The sequence below is a fragment of the Stigmatopora argus genome, chromosome 15 (genome assembly GCF_051989625.1).
Source record: "Stigmatopora argus isolate UIUO_Sarg chromosome 15, RoL_Sarg_1.0, whole genome shotgun sequence".
NCBI classification, from domain to species: domain Eukaryota; kingdom Metazoa; phylum Chordata; class Actinopteri; order Syngnathiformes; family Syngnathidae; genus Stigmatopora; species Stigmatopora argus.
The window spans coordinates 6,396,640-6,411,015 of NC_135401.1; the positions used below are offsets into that span (position 1 = coordinate 6,396,640).

General features: G+C 40.1%; 1 protein-coding gene across 1 annotated transcript; it reads left to right on the forward strand.

The window, feature by feature from the left end:
* The first annotated feature begins 2,103 nt into the window (after positions 1–2,103).
* Positions 2,104–11,857, forward strand: LOC144090291 (protein LBH-like). Its single transcript, XM_077621674.1, has 3 exons — positions 2,104–2,351; positions 7,808–7,910; positions 10,513–11,857. Exons 2-3 carry the CDS (start codon positions 7,833–7,835, stop codon positions 10,723–10,725), a joined length of 291 nt encoding a protein of 96 aa, XP_077477800.1. The 5' UTR covers positions 2,104–2,351; positions 7,808–7,832; the 3' UTR covers positions 10,726–11,857.
* The last annotated feature ends 2,519 nt before the right edge of the window (positions 11,858–14,376 follow it).

Sequence of the window (14,376 nt, forward strand, 5' to 3'; positions counted from 1 at the left end):
TGAGCCTCAAAATTCCAACTCCAAATTCCACCATTTTCTAAGAGGCCTGTAGCTTGCATGCAAATGACATTAGAAACTCTAGCTGTAACACAGCTTATAATAAAGACATAAAAGAAGTGCATTGCCTGCAAAGCCCATGAAAACAGTCGTTTCTTATGAAAGCAAACAAAAAAGACCTGCTGCCTTTCAGAGGCAGCTGTTTATGCAGAGTAGCTGGCTTCTGCACTCTCAAGATAAGTGACACAAAACGCAATTTTCAAGCAGCATTCTAAGACTATTTAAGAGACGACAGCGTCACTCTGCGAATTAATTTGTCATTGCATGCAGAAACGGCTTACTTTCCATTATATTTTAGCTGTGGCATTCAGAAAGCCTTCAGAAAATATTTATATAGTAATTTCTTTGCAATATTGTGTCATATGTGATTACCTAGGCCAGCTCGGTGGAGCAAGTGGTTATTGCGTATGCCTCACAGCTCTGGGGTCCTGGGTTCAAGTCCAGGTCAGTCCACCCAAATGAGATGAGATGAGATGTAATTACAAAAAAAATAATGAATTCTGAAGCACATCTTGAAAATTACCGTGTAGTGACTATCTAAACATGCATCACCTAAAAAAAACACAAGGTGCCAGTAGAGTTGCGTTAGTTTACTACCGTGACTCCTCCCTGAATTCGGCCATATTCGTTCGGGTGAAGGTGCCGTGTAGTGGATATTTTATTAGGTTTGAAGGTCATGCACGCCAGGCTATCATACACGCCTGGAATGTCTGCATTTTACTGGTGTAATTGTTGCCAAATGATACAGAGGTGCTGGTTTTTGTACTGAGAAAAGAAAATATTTATGAACGGCTTGGTGGCATCACAATTAGCCTTATCAACTGTCTGCTTGTCATTCCAGACATGCTGGGACTGTATATGTTGTTGTTCCTTTTCTCCTCTCCCTCATACAGATGACAAATCGATAGCATCCTTCCTAGAATGGGGTAGGGGGGGGGGACCACCTGGGGACTTGGTCCCACCCCCGAAGGCCATTAATGATATTTTACTATTTTATTTTATAACACAATGCTATCACGTTGGTTGAATGCAGTATATTGTTGGCTTATTTAACATTTAGGAACAGGAATAGGTAATTTGCACCAGCAATACATTTTATATTGCACTTTAGCCACTGCAATCTTTGCCCTGGTCATTGGATACAAATGCTACACAACATTTGCTTGAAATTCTATTTTTTATCATATTTCTATTGTCAATTAGCCATACAAGAAAGTAACATAGGAAAATCATAAAGTTTGTTTATTACCTTTCAAGAACGGCGGTGTGATCTTACTGTTTATCATCAATTTTTTTCCTCGATTGGTACACAACATTGATAAATCTACCTGTCGCTGTGTGCGACCTTTGTTTATGTAGCTTACAGAAGTAGGAGAACCCCAGACAGAGACAATGAAATGATCTCGTAATTGGCCGATGGTGAAGGACGGTCCTCCATTGTAAACACAGAATAAAATAAATAACATGTCCTTGGGGTCCCTGAATATTCTCTCACTGGTGGTATGATGGTGAGTTTGAATAGTTGTCAGTCTCTTTTCATGCCCTATTTCTGACCTGTATTAGGGTGTAGTCCGCCTTTCGTACAAATTAAGCTGGGATAGGCTCCAGCACCCCACAAACCTGAAATGGATGAGCATTATAAATACATGAATGAACTTTTCCTGCATGCCAATCACCTTTTAAAATGAGTATCAGAACAATTTCCCCCCCAAAAAACTGAAATGTCTGAAATCCAATTCTTACATAATTCTCCTTTAAATGGAGGATTACATGTTGAATGAATGGAGTATATTGTAGGTTTAGTATTATAAGTACAGGAGGATAATCATACTTATTTCATAAGACCTGCTGACAGAACTGATCCTGCTGCAGCATCTTCGCGTTCTACACTAGAGCAACGCCCCCATATAAAAATACAAATAAAAAAAAAAAAAATACAATTAGACGTACATCTTGACGTCTAGTCTATCCGGCGCCCCAATTGGCTTGCGACTTCATGGGGGCGGGGCACTCACCATTGAGGAATTTGACTGCGACGTACGTGCACACGCCTCCCCGATAAAAGTGCACTGGAGAGTAGCGGTGGAGGAGAGAGCTGTCAAGGGCGAGAGGAGTCAAGTTTGCACGACCTGCTTGGCTGTTTAGTGGCTTGTAAGCATCTTCTTTTGACTCGTTTTATGGGGAGGTTTAAATGTGACACTTCAACGTGAAGTTTAGACATCCAGAAAGCCACGAGATCATTTGCAGCAGCAGGTGCGATTCGAATGCATGTCTATTTCTTCGATCTAATTCAGGTGAGTATTTTTTTTATTTTATTTTTTTTATAATTATGTTGAATCAGCGTGTGTGATGATTGTTTTTGCTCGTTTTCCGTTGATTTATAAAAGTAGATTTAGGGCAATATGACTTAACAGGTGACTCTACTCAATAATCACACTCGTTTTCTGAGGCCAATGGGAGTGAGCATCATTGGAGGCAGGAGGAAAGTAGTAGTGTCAAAATATTTTTTACTTTTTTTTCTGTACATTGTCAGTAAGGATATAAATGTATTTTTGGGATGGGGATAAGTCCTTGTTGGACCATCCTCTTTGCATATACTACACCAAACCTTGTGTTGTATAATGTAGGTGCACTGCAGCCAGCAAAGAGGCTGCCACATATGCATGCAAAGCCTTATGGGTATTATTCCATATCTTTAATATCCAGCTCAAGTTCCTGATATTTGCATCATCTTTGCCCTCCTCGGTGAATATGGCATGCACTCGAGATGACTAGTCTACTAGACTTTGAGTTTAAGATGTATTATAAGTTGATTCAGTTTCTTACCTGTATGTCTCTTGACCCGAGACAACCTTAATTTAACTTGGATGTTGTTGTGGTTTTTGAGACTTCAATGTGCATGCATCAAACATCCTTCCTGTCTCTGGGGAGGATGTGCAAGTTGCTTTTTTGTCTCTGATTGGCGAGCATTGTTGTGCAGGTAGCTGCTTTACCAGGAAGTTTGAACTCAACAACTTTTGATGTAACCACATTTTGAAGTATTTACAGTGCAACCTAAACAGGCTGGGATTCCATGAACTTAGCTGCCATACTAGATTTGGCAGGTAAGGCGTGGTCAGTGAACGGAAAGGAGGGTGGTTGGTGTTTGTAGGATCGCTATTTCGCTTTTGTCTGCTCAATATGAACATTGGGTGCCAATGATGGGAATAGGCACCCAATTTGTTTGGTGCCAAACCAGTCAAATGGACTGGTCGCCTATTGACATCAATAGCAATCAGTGAGTTGAGACTTATTGCATGCTTGCAGAGGCAAAACCACTACCTAAAATTTCAGGAAACATTTACACAGGGTGCATGGTAAACAGCAGCAACATTATTAAGTTTGATTTCCCTCCACATTGTGCATCGTTGGAGGTACTGAATTCAATAATTTTATCATTTATAAATATAACATGTAAAAAATGATAACGAGTCCCGTATTGAATTCATCAAACTTTCTGAATGTGGAATCAAGTTACTAGTAAAACTACAAACTTGGACAACTCTGTCTATAAATGTATACTACGTACACTACTGTTGTCACCATTCTTAAATGTGTGCACTATAGCATTTGTATTTAATCCTATTTAGGTCAAGATGTTGAGGATTTGACCTGGACATGGCTCACTTTAAATTAAGTCACTGTGTGTATGTGTGGGGTCATGACTCAGACATTCTCCGGCTATATTCTGTAGGTTTTCATGTAATCCGTTTACAGCTTTGATACATGTAGGGCACTCTGTCTGGAGTCTACCCATTGGGACGCACTATTCGGTCATGCATGACTCTTGTAGTATAAATAAACATACTAAATGGCGAGCCATCTGAAGAGTCCATAATGCACTACATGATATTCATTTTAACTTGACATAAAAAAATTAGTGTTCCAGTGCATGGAGAATTTGGATATTGAATAAATGCTCTAATGGATTTCTGTACTGTTGTCGACAGTGCAAGTCTGTGGCAGGTGGACTTATTTGCGAGCATGCACACTTCCTCCTCATTGTGCCACCGTTCTGTTTTATTAGCCCAATGTTCTGTTTTTCTTAGCCCAGCAGGATGTTTATACAATCCTTGCATAGAAATATGACTGGCAAGGACTGGTTGTTTATCTTTCTTTCCGCTCCTCAGGTCGTCACTGTCTCACTTCCCTGAGCATCCCTCCATCGCCCCCCCCTATTCTTTCCCCCTCTGCTTTTTGCATGCCTGCCTGGCTGTCTTCTGCATCCCACTCAAGGATGAAATGACATCCACATTGATGAGCTTCTTATGTCTCGATCCGCTATCAGTGGTGTAAATCAACTTGGAATGAAGTAAACTAAATATTTGAGGCCTCAGTAAATTAATTGTATAGTTATAAATAGTTGATTCATTTCATCGTGAAATGGGTTGTGAGCAAAATACGTTTATTTTTCAATAAAGGAAAGCTAAGCAAGTCACAACGGTTAACTGCCGTAATATCAAAATGTAAAACGGTAAATTGCTGATCGCTTATGACTAGACAAGTCTCTATATACAGTAACTGCATTCATGGGAAATGCAAGTCACGTCACGGGGACTTATACAGCTGACTTTGTGATGTAAATTCCGTCCCTGCTGGCGTACTTTGTACCAAGCAGTGAGCACGGGATGACAAGGGTTGTATTCCTAATACTGTGCTAATTGCCCAGACAAAGTTGGAATTGTTTTGGATTCTTCATTATAATTCAGCCCGAGTGTAAGTCAGTTCTGTAGGTTTGTCTGCGTTCAAGATAACTCAAGAATGAATAAAGGGATTATCCACTTTCAAAGATTTGTTTATAACATGGAATGGAAGAGGTGATTATATTTTGAGCTAATGAGGTCAGTGAACTGAAAAGGAATTTTTTTGATAACTTTAAAGGATTTGCCTATTTACTGTAAATATAACTTTCAGGGAGTCTAATTCTTTTGAAGTGAGAGGGTTTGAGGTCTAGTGCCCAATCTACCAAATATGGTGATGCTTTGAATTTGGCTGCTTTGGCACAGCTTTTCTCACTTGCGGGTTCCTCTGCTTTTTAGTAACTTTAGACTTTTTTTTTCCCTAATTCACTCAGTTTAAATTTTTTTGTGTGGATTTGGATAAATATAAAAAAATCCAAGTTAAAACAAAGTATAAATTCTGCAGTTGCTATTTGAAATGATGGCATTGGTGTCTTTAATGTCAATGTTTTAATTGGGGTAACACATTTTTTTCTATTATACTTTTATTTCAGTTACTGAAAATATTTTAATTTTGTTTCCAAAAATTGTCAACTGGCTTTTATTTTACCCTCCAATGCCACGTTATGGCACCAGTGTGAATTCCTAATGACTCCGTTGGATGATGCTCACTCTTTAACACCCAAGTTTACCCTGCCTGCAATGGCAGACTTTCCATTAGTGACCAAAACTGTGAGTGTTTAATCAGGCCTGGAAAAAGTGATTTAAAAATAAAAAATAAACTTGCAGACTGTTTTTCTAGAGGGTTCAATCAGCTGCCACCTAATGACTCGTGTCATGTGACTTACCAAGCCCCACTGAGGGGCTCATTTGAGTGTCCTCTTGAACTGGAAATAGATAATTTGGAGCTTAAACGTGCATGTCCTCATGTCCCAATGCTACTTGGAGTGCTGATATTGTATGTCATTATCATTTAGTATTTCAGAAGAATGCTCTCAGGTCCCAACACAAATATTTTTCTTTGTTGATAATGCAGTAAATCGTCTGGGGAGAAGGTTTATGACCTAAAGAAACCCTTGATTTTGAATTAGGTCTCACTGTAATCTTTTTTTTATCCACATACATTTTTTAAAATATATTTTTTTAAACTAAAGAGTTTTTCCTTTTTTTTAAGAAATTATCACAAAAGAAACTAACTTACAGATTTAGAAAAAAAATACTGTTTACTTTTAATCCATTCACACATGGTTTGGTATTTAAACTGTGAGAATGCCCGTGTTTCAGTAATACAAATGATCACTGCCATCCCTCCTTTTGAAAATGGATTTGATGTTGAGCCCGGTCAATGGCAACCAATGAGCTATTCATTTTTGGTGGCCATGAAAGGATTGTTTTATCAGATATTGCCTCGATGCACTTTCTGCTGTGCAGTGGAATTAAGCATGAAATGTCATTGTGAGCCACAATGGTTTGTGATATTTTGGTCGCTGTTGGCTCATGGGTAAAGGGCCAGAAGTCGTAGAGATGTCATCAGTTATTATTGCAGGCCAGCTCAAGCTAAGTCACATGGTCTTACGTGTGGTTGAATGGGTCAAGCGCTGTCTCGTGGATGTGTCCACAATGCAACGTTTTTTTTTGTTTTTTTTTATCAGGTCTCAGAGGTGCAGAGGTGTTACCGTAGTTTCCGATGTAATTGCACACACACAAAGATGACTGCTGTGTACTTTTCTAAATGTATTTTATGTTTCTTTAAAAATCAAGTTGAAAGTCATGTATGAAAGCGTTCAAAAAAGTGAATTATTTGTACCTAAATTTGCTCTTTTCCCTTGACATTTTGATAAAGTGGAAGATCCATTCCGAGTGTTTTGACAAAAGCCAGACCTGTGCGTCACCTTCCTTTGGGGGATATGTTTCATGATGTAATACATTTTTTTTTAGTGTTAGGCTTGTCGTAAAATGTACTGTATTTTTCGGACTATAGGCCAATAGTTTTTTCCCCTCATAGTTTGTGGACTCTGCTTTGTCTTCCTACATGATTATTTGGTTGAAGATATTTTGGCTCAAATATTTCTCTGTAACATCTCTATGTAAATGACATATTAAGAGATGGGTGCCGGTAGCTAATAGTCAGTAGTGAAGGATACATCTAAAATTTATAGGCCTTATAGTCAGGGGTGAAAAATTATTGTAGCAGTTCAAAATTGTAAAATTTCCTAATGAAGCAAGTAAGAACATTTCCTTCAATGCTATTAGATTGTGGTGAATTGATTTAGTGTAACTCCCATTTACATAATGGTACTTATCAGTAAACCATGTGTTAATCACAAACCTCACGTCTATACTCAAACACGTCTGAGATTTAAAGTGGGTCAGGCCAAATCTCCTTTCAGGCAGCTCATGTTGAGCATCTTGTTATTTTTTTCTGTACAGCCAGTCAGGGAAAAAAATCCAAGCTCGTGGTTGCCGTCAAGCACATACTTTAAATAGCCGCCGTGAGAAGGCTGCTGAGCATCGAGTCCCGAGACTGCATGTGGCTAGTACCGCTGCCAATCGTTATAATCAAACAAAATAAAGAAAAATAAAAAAGAACTTGCAGGCAACCACGTGCTGGTCGGTACACTTGGGTTGGATGGTACAAGAGTGCATCCAGGTCCTTCCGTATTCATACTAAAGCCCCCACTTTGTCACGTCCCTCCTAGTGCATTCACAATGACTGTGGTGCAGTGCAACAACAGTGTGGCTTATGCAGTGCAAAGATTCACTATGATGTTGCAGGACCTTGACATTTTTTCAGACTAGTGACTATTTTTGGTTAAAAAAAGACCTACGAAGACCTCGTGTCCACAGGGTTACATCACATTTTCTCTCATCTAGGCCACAGTATTATCATTTAGAAAACTATATATATTGTATACATATTAACTCATTGAGTCTGCTATTGACCGCATCTGATGTCCAATCCCATTTTGATTGGAAGACTCTGGCAGCGCTCCATAAAAGGTTAAAGACATTGCATCTTTCTTTTTCCACAGTTCAGTGTTTGTGTCCGTCTGCGATATGACTGAGGTAATGATCACCAGCACCCCCATGGAGGACATGAGGCTCAGTCCCACCAAGGACAGACTTTCCTTCCAGGTACGTTTCTCACACACACGGTGTATAGTTTAAATTTCGTAAAAGTAACAAACGTATAAAGGATGAGCTGTGAATTCCGTGTGCGGTCGATTGGTCGCGGTCTTTTGGTCGCCCCGACCGCAACAACGGGCGACCAAAAGACCGACGACCAAAAGACTGGCAACAAAAAGAGGTAAAACAACACGGTATACGCATCAATAAAAGCCAACAATGGCCATGAGTAGTTTCACTGAGCCGACGCGTGTGTGTATAACGATTTAAACGGTAATTATCACTTACCTTCCGGGCGACCAAAAGATCGGTGACCAAAAGACCGGCGACCAATCGACCGTGTACCGTGAATTCATTTGAAACCAGTGCTAGGGAGGACGGTGAATTGAGGAGCTCTAATTAGGCAAAAGTAATACATTGTGGCTGACTTAGTGGAACTCTGAAGTGTTTAGAGGAGGTTTTAAAGTACATTTGCTTGGCCAGTTATTTGTACAGTTGTTCAGTGCAGCTGCCTGATGGTCGGCCAAAGCCAGACATAATCAGCCATCAGGTGGTCTTGACAAGCGCCTTCCACAAGCTTTGTTTCAGTGTCAGCTCAACAAGTTCATCCCAACGCGCAGCTGCTGTCACATTTCGTACACAGCGTAGACACTAAGGGATTCAATTCACCGCGCGTTTATGACCTGGAACGACAACATTGCGTCCGCTGCTCATAAGAAATGTCCGTCTCGTGAAGACACTGAGGAAGAAGCGGACTTCCTTTCACAGTTTCACACGCCATCTGTCTGAGGAGAGGCTGGAACGGATGCAAGGGAAACAGGTGCGAAGTGAGAGCTGAATTGAGCACTCTGTCATAGTTTTCTGCCGCAAGCTTCCAGACTTTCCTTGTAGGAAACATTGCATCAAGAAGCAGTCTATGTTTAACTCCTTATACTTGCTAGACTACAATTAGAGGAGCAGACGCTGCGCCTAGGCTGCCAAATTCAAAGCATTGCCATATTTCCTAACTGTGACCTTCTCATCAATGCAGATACATCTTTAGAATATATATAACCCCGCAAATTAATTGATCTGTCCATGAATAATAGAGGAATAGATTCCAAAAAAGCAAAAATAGTGTCCACAACCCTAACAATATGAGGGTCAGCTTTACAGGCCTTCACCCTGTAAAAATAGTATGGTATATTATGGGCTGTATACATATATAAATAGGTTGTTTGCAACTGTTCACATTTTAACAAGGTAAATGTTTGAGCATTTTTAATAGTTTCTTCAATATCCGTATCAGTACGGTTTTGTCCCGTGGATACACAACAATCCCAAAATAGCAGCCGTTGCCGCTTTCAACCCCCGTCAGAGAAACGAGTTGTGACGTGTGTCCAAAGGCAAAGTCATTAACCGCCGGGACCCCCGGCCGCCCCTTTTGGTGAGAATAAACTCCCGATGATAGGCTCTGTTTTCCTAACCTGAGAAATTCTCAAGGTCCACACAGAAGATATTTGCCGTCTTCTCATGCGTTTGATGAAATTCCTGCAGGCTTGGACACAGCTGCATCCCTTCTCGCTCGTCTCATCTAATGCTTACTTTCCACTCGGCATCTTGCCCAGACGCTGACCCACCACCCTCAAACGTCTCGGAGTGAAATATGTTGGTCTAAAAATATTCCTCTACTTTGTCCAAACAAAAATGCTGTTCTTGGACCCAGTGTTTTTTTTTGTCCTCCATGCATCCCTTGGGCCTTTATGCCGATTCCTGAGAATTTACTGAAGTCGGAGTTGGTCAAATCTCACATGGTTTTGACTCGACCATATTCCATGGCACTTTCTCTACCTTCAAATAAGATTCAACACTTGTTTTGACTATTAACAAGTGTTGTTTCAGTCGTTTTTTTTAAACTTGTACCAATTGAATCATTGACTATATTATGCCCTTGGATAATCTTCCATGCTGTAACAGAGTACATATTGAGCCGTGAGCAGCTTGGCAACCTGCCTCCAAAGCACTTTAGATTAGACACGATGGCAGCATTTTAGCTATTGGACATGTTTAATTTGCTACTGATGTAACCTGGATTTTTGGGGTGAATTCGCTTTTGGACTGTTAGAGCGCTAATGTTAACTATACAGGACAGTATAAAGTGTTTGTACAAGTACCAATTCAGGGTACACGGTCGATTGGTCGCCGGTCTTTTGGTCGCCCGGAAGGTAAGTGATAATTACCATTTAAATCGTTGCTCAAATTCCCTAAATACAAACTGTGAATTACTATTTAGTCATACTTAAATGCCCTAGTAATTATTAGGCTAAAGAAAAGCTCCAAATTTCCCAGACTTTTATTGTTTTTTGTTGGAGAACTTGTTAAGACCCTGACTGATGTAGCTTCTTAAAGGGACAACGCATGTACATACAAACTCACGTCGGCTCAGTGAAACTGCTCATGGCCATTGTTGGCTTTTATTGATGCGTAGACCGTGTTGTTTTACCTTGTTTTGTCACCGGTCTTTTGGTCGCCCGTTGTCGCGGTCGGGGCGACCAAAAGACCGGCGACCAATCGACCGCACACGCAATTCAGGCGGATGACCCGTTTTAATGTTGCCCTCTGTCCTCGGCAGATCTTCCCCGACCCGTCCGACTTTGAGCGCTGCTGCAAGCTGAAAGACCGCCTGCCTTCCATCGTAGTGGAGCCCACGGACGGCGAGGTGGAGAGCGGAGAGCTCCGCTGGCCACCCGAGGAGTTTCTGGTGAGCAATGATGACAATGACGACGACGAGCCCAACCACGGTGGCGTCCAAAACGGCCAGGCCATCGTAAATTCCCAGTGTTAGGAGTTACGTCACGCTTTCCGATGTCAACAATTCTTCTGCACGCCTCACCTGGTCACGCTGCACCTTAAAGCTTTCCGGCTGACGCAACTCAAACGAAGCAATACACCCCTTTTTGTCGCACTGCCACTCAATGGGACTTCTTTACCACACTTGAAAAAAGACTGAGTGTTGGGAATGCACTCGTATTGGGTCCACAAAAATGGCACCCTCCAAGAAAAATAACTTTTTAACCGTAGAATTGTGTGTTCACATTCTGGATTGCTGTTAAGTATTTGTCAATGTTGCTTAGCCGTTTTTGTTTATCATGCGTGTCAAATGTGCTGAGGATTTTTGGGGGGGGTTGTTTTTCTGGTTAAAAGTTGACATCTGCGTACTGTACGTGAAGCGCTAGATGTTGACTAATGGTCTTGTTTAATGTTGTCAAATGAACATCCACTAGTGCACAATTTTTTTGCCTCACTAGTTATATGGAGTAGAGAAATGTGACATTTGACAGCCTTTCTAGAAATGTCCTGAAACATTTATGGTATGTTATACTTTTGATGAAAATTGTGAGTTAGTCAATTAGTGGCTGTTTCTTTTGTTTGCTTAGCTGAAGGTTTTAAGCAAGTGAGCAATGAAAAGGAGGCTTAAGTGCTCAATAGATGCTGTTGGCCTGCCCTGGAAAGCCTTATGACTCGTGAAAATAAAAATGGTTACTGTATAACTTCTTTTTTTTGTCGTTTTCTCCACATTGAGCTGATACTGTTGGTCGTATAACTAATGGGTCCCGTCACAAGTGAATGCTCTTCTATTCTTCCAACTTTCCTTTCAAGACACCATAATCTTTGTCATCAAATAGCGTTGATATGCAAGGCCATTCAACATGTTTCATCTAAAATGTCAAAATCTAATGTTTTCATCCACTTGTAGTTAGTTCTAACTTGTTTTTTGTTTTGTTTTTTGGGCGTTAGGGCTGTGTACAGGACACTTTTTCTTTTTTTTTTTTTTTCTTTTGAATCGTTTAACCAAGATTGTCTTTTGTAAAGCTCAGGGAGAATAGCTGCCATCATTTTGTTTTAGTCATTGTATTCAGACCGCTTTTTTTTCTCTGTGTGTTACAGAGTATGTAAATAAACTTGAATTTGCTAAACCAACTGTGTGCTATTTGGTCTACCGTGTTTGCTTCTCCCCTCAAAAATATTTGGAAAGCGATTATGCAACATTTATCCTTATTGTGAACTTAAAATGATTTGGTTTTACATAAGTTTTTTCTTATCTAACTACATACATACAATTTTATATTAGGGTCTACTGTTTAACAAAAGACTGAATAATAGGACACAATCTATTTTTAAAGTGTGTGTTTTAAGTCTCCTTTTGTTGCAAACAAGTTGTATAAATTCAAATTCCAGAACTAGAGTTAACTGTTGGTTTAAAGTTTCAATCAAATAAACTGTGGTTGGAACATTTTTAAATGTCCCAGAAAGTATTTAAATCCGTTATACAGTTAAAAAAAAACAATAAGGAATTGTGACTGGATTACAAAGAAAATAAAGATTTCCTATTAAAATGAGAAAAAAATAGAATCTGACGGATGAATTAATAGAAATTGAAAGTCCGCAAATACCACAGCAGTGTAAAATAATCCTTATGAAAGGGACTGATATGTTTAGGACTGCTACTATTTACAGGTTTATTATTGTGCTCACCAATGGCAAACTCCAATTTACCCTGTGCTGTTATGCTGTCATTGGCCTTTAGGAGAGGACCTAACAATGGTCTGCTTCCCATAAACATGATCACATTGACACAAGAGTCATAAAATTGGGGTTTTGTAGAAGTGCCTCTCTGGGTGCAAGTTTTTGTTCCACACCATCCAGCCCAGTTTAACCAATGAGGTTTCCATGGAAACAAGCACCCCGCTGCAATCCACTGATTGCACTTGTAGGAGACCAAATAGTTGAAAAAAGTGTCTTTTTTATGGGTTGGAATGAAAACCAACATCCAACCCCCCTTTAACCCAAATGACAAGGTAATTTCACTACACTGAGATTCTTACTTGCCCTTTGCAAAAAAAAATGAGGCAACAAATAAGTTTCCTCATTCTGTCTGTTTATTGTTGTCTTGTTATTGTTGTTTATTCAAGCAGTGCCCTTGAGCAAGGACGCATGACCTGTTGGTGGGTTTTTAAATCCCATAAGCCGCCATTTTCCTTCCAGGGAAAGTAAGCAGACTAAAATGGCTGTTCTTTGTTCCTGTTCCTTTCCTATCAGGAAGTAAGGTCCCCAGGGTCCCATTGTAAAGTAGTAGGATATTTTCAAGTTCGTGGAGTTATGGAATATTATGTAAGACCACATTGTACCATTTTTAATTGTCGGAAAGAATTGCATTTCAAATTTTTCTCCTCCATGTTCTAGGCTTTGTTTCAATGTAAGTACTTAGATTTAGCTGCAATTATAGTACATTTATCAAGTTGCAAAATAACCAATATAGCTAAATAAGTAGCAATGACAAGTTAAAAATACTCTTTATTGGAAACTTTGACGGTACTTCAACTCATTTCAACTGAGTTAATCTGACGTTTATATGTAGAATGCATCTGTAAGTGTGTCAGTCACTGATAGAGCTTCTTGTTCATTCTTAGAATTCTTTCCGATGGAAACAATGTTAATGCTGATTCCGCAGTGTCGGCCAAGTTCGACCTGCCCAGTCGACGAAATTTGGGACTGATCGTCCACATTAAAATCTCTTTCTCTTACACACACGCACTCTGAGCCAGCCCCAGTGAAACATTAGTCCTTGAGTCCCTTTTTGGTATTTCTTGAAAACAAGAGCCAACTGGATTTCACTGAATTGAACCTATTCGACAGCCCGTGACAGCGATAGGCGTCCAATCCATTTTAATGTGGAAGATTGGAAACTGGAAGTGCCTAGTGTCATTTGTTTCTTCTGCCGCCACGACACCATTCTAATGTTACACATGACGTCAGCATGTATTGATGTGTGTGTGTATGTTGTGAGTGTGTCAAAGACACAGGCTGACAGACAGGCTGTAAAGAGAGAGAGAGCACTTAGTCAAACTCAAGACTTTTCCATGACCCTGTTCCCCATGGCATGCACTCTATTTAATAGACTGGTGTGAACCGAGAGAGGTCATTCCGGAATCTGTTGACAATTAAGGCACTAAAATTGAGTATATTTATTTAGTAATTGATGTTTTCAAGATAAAGACTTCATGTTCAACTTCACGTGAATAGTAATTTCACAGTTCTGAGATCGAGGGTTCAATCCCCGGTGAGTTCCTGTGTGAAGTTTGCATGTTCTCCCGGGCCTACGTGGGTTTTCTGTGGTTACTGTGGTTTTCCCCCACAACCCAAAAACATGCATGGTTGTCTGTATCCTTGTGTCCTGCGATTGGCTGGCAACCAATTCAAGGTGTCCCCCGATGGTGCCCACAGATGACTGGGATAGGCTCCAACACCCCCCGCGATCCTTGTGAGGAAAAGATTCACAGAAAATGAAGAAATAAATGCTAGCTGTCATCAGCCATACTAACTGCATATGTAAAAAAAAACAAATACTATTCACCCTTAAATTCCGTGACTATTCCCATGACTAACATGGTTGTGTTGGTTTGAGTGACTCATATTAAATAATGATAAGCATCAT